The sequence below is a fragment of the Drosophila serrata genome, unplaced genomic scaffold, assembly GCF_035046125.1.
Source record: "Drosophila serrata isolate PLE 108 unplaced genomic scaffold, ASM3504612v1 contig_23, whole genome shotgun sequence".
Classification (NCBI taxonomy): domain Eukaryota; kingdom Metazoa; phylum Arthropoda; class Insecta; order Diptera; family Drosophilidae; genus Drosophila; species Drosophila serrata.
Window position 1 is genome coordinate 420,383 of NW_028256921.1, and position 14,211 is coordinate 434,593.

The 14,211-nt window shown below is 40.8% G+C and overlaps 1 protein-coding gene across 4 annotated transcripts in view; it reads right to left on the minus strand.

The window, feature by feature from the left end:
• Nucleotides 1–5,567: 5,567 nt before the first annotated feature.
• Nucleotides 5,568–14,211, minus strand: part of Dop2R (dopamine D2-like receptor) — a 34,464-nt gene continuing 25,820 nt past the window's right edge. The window contains exons 4-11 of one of the 4 annotated variants that reach the window (XM_086829564.1): nt 9,511–9,620; nt 9,153–9,405; nt 8,427–8,725; nt 7,383–7,435; nt 7,124–7,331; nt 6,724–6,858; nt 6,492–6,592; nt 5,568–6,393 (exon numbers count right to left, since the gene is read on the minus strand). In XM_086829564.1, the coding sequence (XP_086685690.1) occupies nt 6,182–6,393; nt 6,492–6,592; nt 6,724–6,858; nt 7,124–7,331; nt 7,383–7,435; nt 8,427–8,725; nt 9,153–9,405; nt 9,511–9,620 (1,371 nt within the window). In that variant the 3' untranslated portion in view covers nt 5,568–6,181. Of the gene's footprint in view, nt 6,394–6,491; nt 6,593–6,723; nt 6,859–7,123; nt 7,439–8,426; nt 8,726–9,152; nt 9,406–9,510; nt 9,621–14,211 lie in introns of all 4 variants that reach the window. The other 3 variants (XM_086829563.1, XM_086829561.1, XM_086829554.1) reach the window with 3 other exon arrangements.

Genomic DNA, 14,211 nt, shown 5'->3' on the forward strand with positions numbered 1-14,211 from the left:
TATGGGGATAGATTTCTAACAATTGAAGAATATATATAGGAGAAAAGGGTCAATTGGAGCCTTTAACATAGCACAAAATCCTTAAAATCGATCTTGTCTGCACTATAATCGGCTGACAGTCAAATTTTATTGACCAAAGAAGAGGTTAGAGTCAATGACTGCACTCTTGCCCATATACTCATAATTTTCGAAGGGATTCCAAGGCACTCGAACGAGGGCTGAAGCTTTTCCTGACCTTTTCCGGAAATCTCCCCTTTTTTCCCCCTTAGCTGGCAGGCTGAAAAGTCGTTGGGCGTGAGGTTGAAACAATGCCCAGACCCAGGCTGAGACAGTAATCCAGTGGAGAAAGCTATGCTTGATTGCACTAAACCCCCATTGCCTTGGGGACTACACTTCACATACACATTTCCTTAACTACATTCACATTCACATCCTTAGCTACATGCACATATTAATATTCGGCCTTGTATTTAAACTATTTCTGGTCGTGTGCATATTTTTCGATTTTGACTTTGCACCGTTGAGTAGTTTCCGGTTTGCCAGAATTCCATTCCGGGTGAAAGGCTGACCCTATGCCTTAGCCATAAGGATGGGATAGGGATTGGGCTTGGTTAGGGGACTGGAACTGGGTTGTTTTTATCGTTCCTCTGGCAACAGACGAAGCTGTTTAAACCAGGATGCTTCCTTTAATGTTGAAGAGTCCTATTTCCCAGCTCTATGGATTTGGATTGCCCAGCAAAATCACACAATTCTATGGACAACTAGCGCGGACAACGACATCGACATCGACACTGGGCATATGCCTTTAACATAACACCCTTAAAACGGTATGGATTGGATAGGGGGGGATGGAATATCTGTGTAGTTGTACTTTAGCTTTTGCAATCCAAACGTTAATGGTCTGTCAATTATCGCCACCCAGTGAGTGTAACGATAAGATATCGCTCCCAGGCGCAAAACATTTCATACGCACTGTGAGCATGTCGTATGCAAGGATGTGTTATGTGTATACGGGACTCTATTTGCACGAGTATTTGTGTGCCAGTATCCTTGTACGAGTATCCGTGTTCCCTCAACACTTTAGTACATCATTTAGTTCGAATTAGTTATGGACATAGAGCACACACACACACACACACACACACACACACACACACACACACAACACTCACACACAACTCTCGCCGAATCGAATGGAACGAAGAACTTTGCCCAGCCTTCGAGGCTAACTGGAATTCCGGGCAGATTTCGAAGGCAAAGGCGGTAGGTGTGGCCAGGATGTCGGGGGTCAGGCTCTGGTTGCCCTTTTTACATTTGTATTTATGGTCAGGCCAATACACACGCACGCACACATACACACACATCTCCAGAATAGCGAAAAACAAAATTGGCATTTATACACTGCGGTTAATATTGGATATTAACATACCATTTCGATAGAAAGAAATTGGGAAACAAACTAAAAAAAAAATATAATAAACAAGAAATAAAACTAACTTCGGCACGCCGAAGTTTGCATACCCTTCCAGATTTAAATTCAATCAATAAGAAATTATACAAAATAAATTATATATGTTAATGTGAAAAAGCAATAAAGTAATACCTGCCTTTATTTCATTCACCATTTTGTATTTTCCTTTTTTTTTAATGATCTTTTTTTTGGCAGCTATATGATATAGTAGTCCAATTTTCCTAAAATGTACAAAAAACTTCTAGATTAATATATAAAAGATATATATATCAAATTTGATGAAAATCTGTTGAAAGCTGGAAAAGGTATAATATTGTTTTCTTAAAATTTTCCGATCGTTCCTATGGCAGCTATATAAATATATATAGATATAGTCCACCGATTTGCCATGCTTTTACTTATATACTAGTAAAGTTATATAGAAGAATAACCCCATAGTTTAATAGCTTGCTCTTAAATTAGTTCCAAATCAAATCTCACACGTCTGTGCATATGATTCCCAACTGGTTCTAACATCCCTGGAACGAAGTGACTGCTGCCTGCCAGGTTTCAGAAATGTGTTGTGTTACAAAAGTTGCAAGTCATTGTTTATTGGTGTTCAAAGTTAGTAAGTGATCATACATACATACATACTGGCTATAGATACTTACTCCTCATAGTAACTTACTGGTCATAGATACTTACTGTTCAGAGTTGCTTAATGTTTAGAGTTACTTACTGGTCATAAATACTTACTGTTCAGAGTTACTTACTGGTCATAGATACTTCCTGTTCAGATTTACTTAATAGTCATAGATACTTACTGTTCAGAGTTAATTACTGGTTATAGATACTTACTGTTCACAGTTACTTTCTGGTCATAGATACTTATTGCTCATAGATACTTTCTGTTCAGAGTTACTTATTGGTCATACGTATTTACTGTTTAGAGTTACTTACTGGTCATAGATATTTACTGTTCAGAGTTACTTACTGGTCATGGTTAATTACTGTTCAGATTTACTTACTGGTCATGGTTAATTACTGGTCATAGATACTTACTGTTCAGAGTATCTTGCTGCTCATAGTTAATCACTGGTCATAGATACTTACTGTTCAGAGTTAATTAAAGATCATAGTTACTTACTGGTCATAGATACTTACTGTTCAGAGTTAATTAAAGATCATAGTTACTTACTGGTCATAGATAGTTACTGTTCAGAGTTAATTAAAGATCAGAGTCACCTACTGCTCATAGATACTTACTGATCATGGTTATTTACTGATAATAATTACTTACTGCTCATAGATACTTACTGATCATAGTTATTTACTGATAATAATTACTTACTGATGATAGATACTTGTCATAGGGTTAGTATTAAGTAAAACTTATCAGCAAGTTTTTTCTAGCCGTGTACGAGGGCACTTCATATTAAGAAGCGGACAGCAGACAGACGGACGTACTCACTTCAGTTCGTTCCCATTCTCACTTTCATTTCCCGGACTATGTCTGTGTCTGTGTCTCGGTCTCCATTGCCGTCTCTGGAGCTGCCTCCATCTCCCTCACCTTCTCTGGAACTGCCTCCTCCTTCGACTCCAACGAAGCTGTCTGACTGAGTGCCCATTAGACGATGACGAGTGGTTGGGGTAACGGTGGCTGGGTGGAGGTTACTTGGGTGGTTGCCACATCCTGTGGGCCTCGCGTTTATCTATTTAGACGCTTTTAGTTACGGTTTTGGTTTCCCCAAGAGGTGGCGACGGCCGTGAGCGCGTTCGAATTGATTTCACTATCTCCGCCCTGCTCCAGCCTTTTGGCTTTGTTCCCAAAGTATTTTTATTTCTTTTCATGCTTATTGGAATTTTATTATCAGCTCATATAAATGCAATAAAATGTTGATATACGGTTTGTATGTGGATCAGCGTACTTGCCCAAAAACCCGAGACGACAGTTTCCAGTTTCCCATTTCCCGAAATGAAAAGTTCTCTGATGTTTTTTTACTTTGAAATATTTTCAGTTTCGCTTTATTTATTTGAAGTATTCTTATTCTTCCTGTTTGGTAATCGTACTTTTTATTGTTGTTATTCATTATTATTAGTTTCATTAGCTATGGTAATTATTCTTGAAATAGTTTGCTTTTTTTCTCAGAGCATTAGCCTACGGTTTCATTAGTTTGTTAATTCTCATAATTTCTCTAGAAAAAAAAAATAAACATACTTGCTCTCATTGCTTTAAAATAGTTTCATTTTTCTTCCATCAGTTTCCATTTCGCTAATGTTAGAATACATATGAGTATATGCTTAATTGGTACAGAGATCTTGCTACTTGTATATGTCCTTGCCGATGATTATGCGGCGGGTTCTTAAGAGTACGCTATATTTCATTCACAAATTAACGATAACGATAACAGATAACAATTCAATGCCTTTGGAAACTTAGGCTGCACTTTTGTTAAATCAACATTAAAGGTTTGTTGAGTGTTTGTGGTGTATTGTGGAATGTTTGTGGTGTATTGTGGAGTTTTTATGGTGTGTTTTATAAATTCCACATTTACCGATTAGCTATAATTAATAAGCGTTTTCTTTGGAAGAACCTAACTTAGGAGGCTTGCGCACTGATCTGAAAGTAGAGCCTTTTCCTTTTAGTCTTAAGACTAAGCTTAGTCCCTAGCCACTACAACTATATTCTTAACCTAAAGACAAAAAAAAAATATATATATTTATATATAGAGAAACACCAACAAACAAACACAAACACACACTTTGAGTCACGCAAATCATGCACACCAGAAATACTATTGGAGTTCTTAGGAAAGTATAAAAACAGTTGAGCTTGCCCTCGAGTCTCCATCGGACATTGCCTAAGCCTAAAGTTACACATAATCCGAGCTTATGGCTACACAATATTCATTCATATCATATATGGAATTTGTATAAAGTACTACTACACACATGGTAGGAGTAAGTTTATCTATCAATTATTTGTCACATAGAAACAGTTAAGAGGACGGCTATTGAAAGCACGGACCAAAGGACGTAGCCGAAGTCCACAACAGGCGAGGTATCACCGAAAACAGCTGGACGATGCCCCAACGGATCTGGTCCATTGCTCCTAATCCTGGTTGAGAGCAAGGGGCGTGCTCTCAGCAGCATGACCTGCCACTCGTCTCGAACTCCTCAAGCTCAAGCTTCACTCTCAGCCAGCTGATGCTGGTTAGGACAGATCCCATCGAGGGCATCGGGCAATCGGTGTCCAAAGTCTGTTTGTGGCCGGTCGGTGGCTTGGTCCGTGTTTCAAAAAACTCTGTTTTTGATATTACCCTATGGACTATACACACTTTGGGTATATATATATATATATATATGTATATGCTATGTTCGGTCTTCAGCTGGAGCTCATCTCCTTGGGACATTGCTTCTAGCAATGCTCTACGTACCCTGATTCATCTACCGTCTCTCCCATATCCCTGCTATGCATCGTGGCTTTATCTATATATCCCTTGGTACTATCTGATATAGGTAACGAATACATATTCTCTTTGCTTCTTGGTGTACTAGGTACGCCGCTTCCTTAAATACTAATTATCTAATCTCTATGTGTGTCTAGCCTAGGTACGACCTTTTCTTTTTGGTTTTAAATGCGCTTACATCGTGTCCATCCTATATGCCTGTATTAATTAGCTAAATATTAAATTGAACTGAAAGTCAACCAAAAAATGTGTGCTCTTTAAGCGGACTAACATCGAGGTCAGTCTCCATTAAATACGTTTTGATTTGTGGGGCTCATTTTGGTTTGTGATGTCTGCTCATGTGTGTGTGTGTGTGTACCGTTAAGTAATGCATATAATTCCCAACGGGTTTATGTTTCTGTTTTTGATCTGAACCGATAATCGATAAATGCTTTTTGGTTTTAAAAAATATTCCAGGGCATTGCTTTCTTCGATCAATCGTATGTGCAGTGTGTAAGTGTTTGTGTGTTTGGTAAGGGATTCTGACCTCAAGGATCCGCTTGATACCTTATCCTTATAATCGATAACTAACTAGCTCTAGGCACCGACATCAAATATCGATATGGCCTTAAAGATATGACTTTTTTCTAAGCTTATTTACTAATTCCTTTTTGGATTTTTTGAGGGGGGAGGCAGGATGGGTCATGGGTGGGCATTAGCTTGCTGCTCGTGATATGTGACAGGTTCGGGGGGAGCAGCTTACAAAAACTTTACTACTATTTTGCTTTTATTATTAAAGCGAATCCGTATCTTATGGTGCTAGCTGTTCCTATAACCACAACTTACGTCTACTTACGAGTTGTGTTTTTTTTAGCTTTAGCAAGTTCTGTTTTGTTCAGTTGATTATATCGCTAAGGGGGGACTTTTGGGTTTAGCTAAATGTAATTGTTAAAAATTGTACCTATCCTACAGCTTCTCCAACTTTGGGAGTAGGTGTATATACAGATCTATTTACAAAAGTTAATGAACGGGTTACTCCTCTGTTTAAGAAAATGAAATCAGAAAAAACTGAAAACTAAACTAAAACCCAATGCCTAATTGAATGGCGGGTTGAGATCCTTGGTGCTTGGATTGCTTGCTTTTGGCACACTTTTCTACTTTCCATTTCTTCCTTCAAAATGGGGAAGCTCTTCATCTCCATCTTCGTCTGCATCTCCTTTTCCAATTCCATTTGCCACATCCTGCTTGCTATGCCTATGATTGATCTGCTCAATGCATTCAATCACCCCATATGCATTATCTTTTTAAATGCCTTGCGGAATTCAGGATTAAAGATCGTATAAATCACCGGATTCACAAAGCTATTAATGTAGCCCAGCCAGGTGGTTAGCATGTAGGCCGTTAGGCCCGGTCGGCAGTCTTTCTTGAACTTGGCGCACATGGCGTCCATGATGTTGCAACTGAAGAAGGGCAGCCAGCAGAACAGGAAGACACCTAATTTTTTTTTCGTTAAGAATTAAATACAAGATAGGACGTAATGTTATGTTAAGACTAAACCCGACACCGAAAGAAAGAAAGACTCTTGAACTTACCCAAAACAATGGCCAATGTTTTGGTGGCCTTGCGCTCCTTTTTCGCTGACGATTTTTCGCGTTTCTTTTTCGAGGCCTTGTGCACCTTGTATATCGTGAATCTACCAGAGGAAAAAAAAAAAAAAAACACACGCAAGGCAAGGCAAGGATAATAAGCCATGGTAAATTGCATTTGGCCGAAACACCAAGTTACTAATAACTGTAATTAGTGGCGACGTTGGCCATTACTCACCTTGACGCCTGCGAGTTCTTTTTATCCTTGCGCGAGGACGTCTTCGATGTGGTCGATAGCGTTGAATCGTTGCGTGCCAAAGTCATGGCCTCCTGTACGCCATACCGGACAAAGGACAATGGCTTCATGGCAACGCTGTAAACGGAAGTTGGTCAAATGAAAACGCAAAGGAAAAAACTATGGGTATTATATGGCACTATATATAGGTATATGTATATATATATTCAGATTTCAGATTGCTTTCATTCATTTCTAATGTGAAAGTTGGTGAGATCTAGGATTGAATTTTGCTGGTATTTAATCAGTTGATTGTGCAACTAATACATGCTTCAAGTGCATGATGGTCTTTCTCAGGCTTTAACTACTGGGAAATTTACTGAAATACTGAAGCCCAAAATACCTGGAATTATCGACACCGACTGACCTGAGGGCCGGCTCGCCACGCTTTGGCGAATCATCGGCGGTATTCCGGCGGCTGCTCACGCTCGAACGTTGCAAGGTTGCACCACTGGGCAGGGGACTGTCTGGCGGTGAGCCGCTGCTTGGTGGCGCCGCTGAGATGATGGCCGATGAGGCGGGGGCGTTGGAGCCAGCGGCCATGCCCACGCCTGCAAGGACATCGTCAACGTTTGAGGCTGCATAACCAGAATCATGATTACCATTCGGATCGGCAATAACCAATTGCGGCTGTGTGGTGATCTGGGCCACAACGCTGCTGTGGTGCAGATGAGTATATTCCATGTGTATTCCGGTGGCAATAATCAATCAATATACAGGACATCAGGACATCATGGTATCGTGGCATCGGTTGAGGCAGCATTGATGAGGGACACAAAGAAAAAGAAAAGAGAAAAGAGAAAAGAAAAGACAGGAAATTGGGGGGCGCAATGTCAATTAAAGGCAAAGGCAAGATTGAGTTTTAATTAAGTGACGCATTAATTGAATTATTCAGATTTATTTTTCCCCCGCAATGCTTTTTTCCTTTGGCACGAAAACAGTTTCGCGGTTTATGCCTTCGAACCTTCTCCTTTGCTCTCTCATTTTGAGCTGGCCTGTCATTAATGGTTTCATTTCGTATCCTCATTGGATTAAGCAGGCCATCAGGATGCTAATTGACTGTGCTTAACGCGGTTTTTTTTTTGCCAGGACATGAATATGGGTGAATTTGAAGCAGAATCTGATTGAGTGTGGAGTGCAGTGCAAGTGCCAAGTACTCCTTTTTACTGCCGACAATTGAGTGGCGCCGTTGCGAAACGAGGCCAGCAATTAGATTGACAATTTTGTTGGAGCTTTGGCAGTAGCCTTGGCTGCACTCAGCAGAAACAGACTCTGAACTGGCTTATCTATTACGTGCCTGTGGCACGTGCCTCAGGTGTGCAGGCAAGGCTGCAATTCGATTCCCCAATTCGCTGAGAACCAAAACTTGTTTTTTCTTTTTCTCGCAGGGCCATCGCAGATTGCCACAAAGTGTTCTGCCTTTTTTTTTTTTTGTTTGTTGCTACAACCTTCCTGGAAAATCAGATTGGCTTGGGCCAAGGGCACTTAAGCTTAATGGAAAATATTAAATAGTAGCTGCAGTTTATTATTAATTTAAATGAAGAATGCAACAAGGTCTCTCATAAAGAACATAAATTCGTTGCTCTGAGCATTCAATTTGTAGCTAATATATCAAGCTTTCAAAGAGTACGTCTACGTTTACTCACTTGCCCGTCTCCTCGACAACGGTGGCCAGCATAAACTCGGTGGACTTGTCGTTCACAATGACATGACAGTCATCGATGTCCGGCGATATGGCATTCTCATCCTCCTCCTCATTGGAACCACTTGCCGTATTCGTGGCCGGCTCGTCCGGCATGATCCTACTGGCATGTCGACTACTGTCCAATGCCGTCTCCGCCAGTCGACGAGTCTGGGCAATATTCTCGATAACACTGCCGCCGGTTAGCTCCGAAAGATGGGGTTTCCTAGCCGCCCGTTGCTTTCTCGCCCGGCTACGCAGTGCCTAGAGAGGGTGGGGAGAGAGAAGTGGCATTGGGATTAGAGCCAGGACAATGCTGCGCTTGCATCCTCCGGTTGTTCCGGATGTTCCAGTCAGCAGTCGGCAGCTAATGTGAGCAAACAAAAAAGAAAAAAAAAAACAAAAAAAATAGGAACGACTCCTGGGCAAGGGATTGCAAATTGTGCAGGAGTCAGCAGGGATCAGCAGTATATATGTATATATTGATTCCACTCTGCTCATCAAAATCCGATTTTGATTGGCTGCGGTTTGAGTAACGGCTCTTATCCTTGCTTTTTTTTTATTTTTCAATACCAATTACGAGTCTATTGAACAGTTTAAGGAGCTAGCCAGCATTTGCTTTAGAAATCGATGTATTTCGATTACAATATCTATCCTTATTTCGATATATGGTACTTTAAGGCAGACTTACCTTAAAAATGTTCCAGTAGAGGAACACCATTATAATGCAGGGTATGTAGAAGCTGCTTAGCGAGGAGTACAGGATAAAGTCGGCATTATAGAAGGCGCACACATCCGGCTCACGATTGGGCGTGTTGTTAAGACCCAAAACTATCGGTGAACCAATAGCTGCCGATATGGCCCAAACCAGCAATATTGTAAGGCAAACGCGGCGGCTGTTTTTGTGCTTGGCGTACTTTATTGGCTGCGTCACAGCGATGTATCTAAGAAACATAAAAAGAAGGGTATTAAATAAGGATAAGAATCAGTATTAGAAACAGAATTAGCATCAGAATCAAAATCAGCATCTGTTTAAAATCAAAACTCACCTGTCTATGGAGATGGCAACTAAGTTAAATATCGATGAAGTTGAACATATCACATCCATGGCTATATAGAAATCACAAACGACATCAGGCAGGGCCCAGGCTCCATTTACCTGTAAAATAAACCAAAAAAGAGAAAAGTTAAAGTCACTTCATTTACCTGATAAAGGGAGGGGGGAGGTGTGCCCCCTTTTTGGTCATATATCAATAACAATATTTTCCCATTTTCCCCCTCAAACTTGCTGCTGCTGCAAATTAGTTTTCAGACTCTATCTCTTTATGGACATCTTCGAGACAGACTCCATAAAAACCTTAACAAAAAAACCCCAGGAATTTGTAGCACAAATAAAAAAGAGAAAAGGACGAGGCTGAAACTGACATGGCCACAGTACAGTACATACATGTGTATGTGCACTCATTTTCTCCATCCTCCCAAAGATCGGTTTGCGTTCAAAGTAGGCAAACATATGAGCCAGGAGTGTAACAGACGCAGTGTGCTCCTGGTTGCTCCTTGTTAAAAGGGAAAGTCAACAGCGGCATAGAAATGTTCGAAAGAATATATAGCCAAGCCAAAGTCAAAGCACAGACTCAGAAGCGTAGCTAAAGCTAAGCGAGCATAACAAAAGTTGAGCTACGGCTGAGGAAAGTGGCAAAAAAGTTTTTAGATATATATATATATATATAAAGATATATAGACATACGCACGACTTGCTTATCCTCTTCCCTGTTTTTTCCTTTTTTTCTTTACAGCTCTCAAGCTCAGTTCAGTTTTCTTGGGTCTTCCTGTCGTATACGCAACGTGGGCCATTGTCAGTCACATTGCGTATACGCCCTGTATGGCCTGCAGCTGAACTATAATTTATAATGTATTTTTGGGTATTGAGAGCATAAGTGTATATACGAATAAATAAATAAAAAAAAAAAGACTGAATCTTTTACTCCTGTCATCTCCGTTCCATGGTTTTCCTTTCTTTTTTCCATTGTTGTTTTTTGCTGTGTGTTATGTGTGTGTTCTTTCCCCGTTGGCGCCAAAAGTTTCCGCCATCGATTAGGGTTCGTCTAAAGTAGAGCCACATTGCCATAGAAGATCTGTGCATTTATTATGTATACTTAATGGGTTTCTTCTTGCAAACAAATGTAGCATTTGTCGAATTATTTATGGCTTAATCTTGGAAAGTTTGCTTTGAATTGTTTTTCCTCCCAATATTCCATTCGATTCGTTCGATTCTCTGCATTTCTTTGCTTTCTTTGACTTTCCATGGGCAAGCTGCAAGCTTCATTGAATTTTTTAATATTTTTCCAAACCTATTTCCCCCCCGGGGGCCCGGAGTCTATTCTGCTTACTTTTTTTTTTTTTTTTTTGAGGGTATTGTGTAAGCGATTTCCAATTCAGCGAAAGTGTCTCTCCCCTCTGAGGCAGCAGAAGCAGCAGCAGCTCGCAAATGTTCAATTTATGTATATATTGTGAGCATAAAGGCATTTAAAGTCAGCTGGCTGCCTTGGGCTCCCCCCTCACCGCACCACCTTAGGTCCCTTTCCTTTTCCTCTTTTTTTTGTGTTCTATTTTTTGGCTTCTGGTTTATTTTAGAGAAGAAATAGATGGGAGAATATCTATGCTATACTTTGACCCAGGCCGTTGTTTGTGTGCGGTTTCTGCAGCAGGGCATAAAATAAATAAATTTATCTATTTGCACAGTCAAAGGCGAGCGCACACACACACACACACACACACTGAGAAAAAGAGAATGAAAATCCCCCAAGAGGGACAAAGCATCCACAACTCGCTGTCCTGCAGGATTCCTTCATGACAATGAAAGGGAGCAAGGCAGGCAGCTGGATAAAACTGGAGGGTATACACGCAGACAAAGGCAAAACAAACCAACAAACCAACAAATAAACAAACAAACAAACAAACACACGTAGCATTTTGATAATTGAGCTTCTGGTTTTTATAGTTTGCACGCTGATAGGGGAAGTCGAGCCAAAGGATATTTAGGATAGGTGGAACCCATCCATACATAGTATACTTTTCGGCTTAGCCAACGAAGGCAGTAACTATTTGTACAAATCAGGGGAAGCACACTGCCATACTCGATGTGCCTCCCACAAAGTCCACAGGGAAATGTTTCAACGCCTTGAGTTTGTGGGGTGTGTTTTTCTATAAATAGACTCACATCCGACTAAAATATCTGAAAGTGAGTTAATCAGGCTGAGTTTCAATTTAACTTGTGAACTAGGAAGTTAAATAGAGCTTCTTTAAGGGCTTTAAAAGTAAGCAAAGTTTTATATTATATATCTTAAAGCTTGGTATATCTATTAATACCAAATATATAGTCTTGGATATTCCAAATCTAGAAAAGAATTTCATATAAAGATATATCTTGTTAAGAAGCGAACTCATTCGCCACATCAAGTCTCTTTCTCTCCTTAAATAAATCACACAATTTTCCACTGTCTACCCCCAAATTTTTAATTAAAAAACTGAGCTCTGGTCAAGGACACTCAACAAGTTCGAGTCGAAGGATGCGTTAATTAGCCGCCATTACGACAGGATCTCCTCAGTTCTCCAAACGCTGCACATTCGTCTGTGCATATTTGTTTATTTGTATTTGCTTATAAACATTTGGCAATGGCAGGTGACGATGCGGTCGGTGTGCGTGTGTGTGTGTGTGTGTGTGTATCCTTGTGTATCTTTGTCGCCGGCGAGAGTGTCTATGCCTGCTGCCATTTCCTTTACGCCCGTCAATTGCGCATTTTATTTACCAATCTCGATTTTATTTTATTTTACTTTACTTTTCGCTCCCTCTCCCTCTCGCTTTTGCTTTTATTTTTCCCTGAGTGCTTTCCGAGTGCGAGGCGGCGGAAGTAATGAAGCGGAAGCGGAAACGAATTACTTTGTAGCAGTTGCTGGAGCCTTGACCTTGTCCCCTCGCCTCCATTCCCCTCGCCATGTGCGTGTGTTTTCCAATTTTATGCATCTCTGCCAGGACCCAGAAATAAGAATCTGAGAACTGAGAGCCCAGAAAGGACCCCCGAAAGGACCCCGGGGTCCGACGCACGTGTCGCACGTTGCCTCGTGTATATATATATATATATCTAGTTCCTGCGCCCTGATCCTGATCCTGCTGCTCCCCATTTTTTTGGCTATTAAAAGTTTGACGGCCCCCGGGCATCACTCAAATTGTTAGTGACTTGAAAGTGGCCCCAAAAATGTTCATCCCAGCAGCAGCATCAGCAGCAGCATCATCATCAGGCGGCAGGACCTAGCTGAAACTGGATAAAACTTCCTGGCGTGTGTAGGTGAAGCCCTAAATATGTATATGTATGTGGGTGACAGGTGTAGGGGGTTGAGGTACCATTATATTGTCATTCAGATGAAGATAGTGTGTCGCTTATCGACGGGGAAGGTGCGTCCTTGGCTGCAGCTGCCGTTACGTTGACATAACCCTGAGCAAGGATATACTTCCTGCTAGATGACGAACCTTTAAACACGATTATACAGATTATTTGCCTTAAGGTTGGCTTCAAATAGGAATCGTATTACATTCCTATATCTTAGCTTTCCTTGTTTCCGGTTTAAGGAACTATTAGCTCGATTTATCCTTTCTATCCTTTTTCCCTTGGCAAGTCAATTAGAAGCACTCGAGAGGGGGCAGTTTTTCTCCCTCTCTGAACCTAGGAAAAAGGGGGCCTAGTTCAAAATACGCGTGCCAGCCATTAAAAGCTTTTTAAAATTAATTATAAAACCGAGAGTAGACACAGGAAAATTTCCATCCCCCCCCCCCAAAAATAAACCTCTGACAAACCCTTTTTTAGGGGCCTCCTGTCTGTCTGTCTGTCCGTTCGTCCTTCAAGGGTACGTTTAGGGGTTCTTGCCAGTATTTCTGTGTGTTTTTCTTTTTTTGGCGAATTTAACTTCAAACAGATTTTTGATACTCCAGTGGGCAACCGCAAAGGGTATGTGGGAGTGGGCGTGGCAGGTCGGGCATGCGTAACAAATTGTGAACATTATGCGGTGCAGAAAATAGTTGTTGCCAATGACCCAACAGCCGCCATTGCCACAGTCAGAGGCAAGTTAAGTGGCAAGTTGAGAGGTAAAGTTTTTTTTTCCTGATTTGGGTTCGGGTTCGAGTTCGAGTTCGGTTGGACAGCTTCATTATCGTCTCATTAGAGGCTTCGTGAGGCTTGTGTGTCAAGGTATTCGCAAACACACAATTCTGAACTTTTCCATTCGATTCCGAGTTCAAAGGTCAAACTAAAGGTAGATATTTTTAGGTTTTTTCCCCATCAAACTCTTTATTATTATAGATGCCAAAGTCATGACTAAAAGAGGGTTTAATCTGTCACAAATATGCCGAATTAAGTGACAGTCTATGGTGACTTTTGAGGGAGTTTAGCAAGGAAAACAAGGTATGTTTTTCCCTATGGAAGTGAAAAACTTTCTTGTACCTATATTATTTTATATTCAATTTTAATTAACTAAAAGTCTTCTCTATACTTCGCCTTGGCTTAACTTTAAATTTCCTTCTCGATTAATATGTTTCATTTTATGCCAGAGTCTTAGATATGGCCAATGTGTATATCCTTGGCCGCTAATCGAGTTATCCTTGCAGCCTTTTTTCCTAACAGGCTCTTCCCTCCTCCTCTCCCTCCAGTCTTGTGAGATGTAGTTGTTGTTGTTGTTCGGAATGATAAACGAGTCAG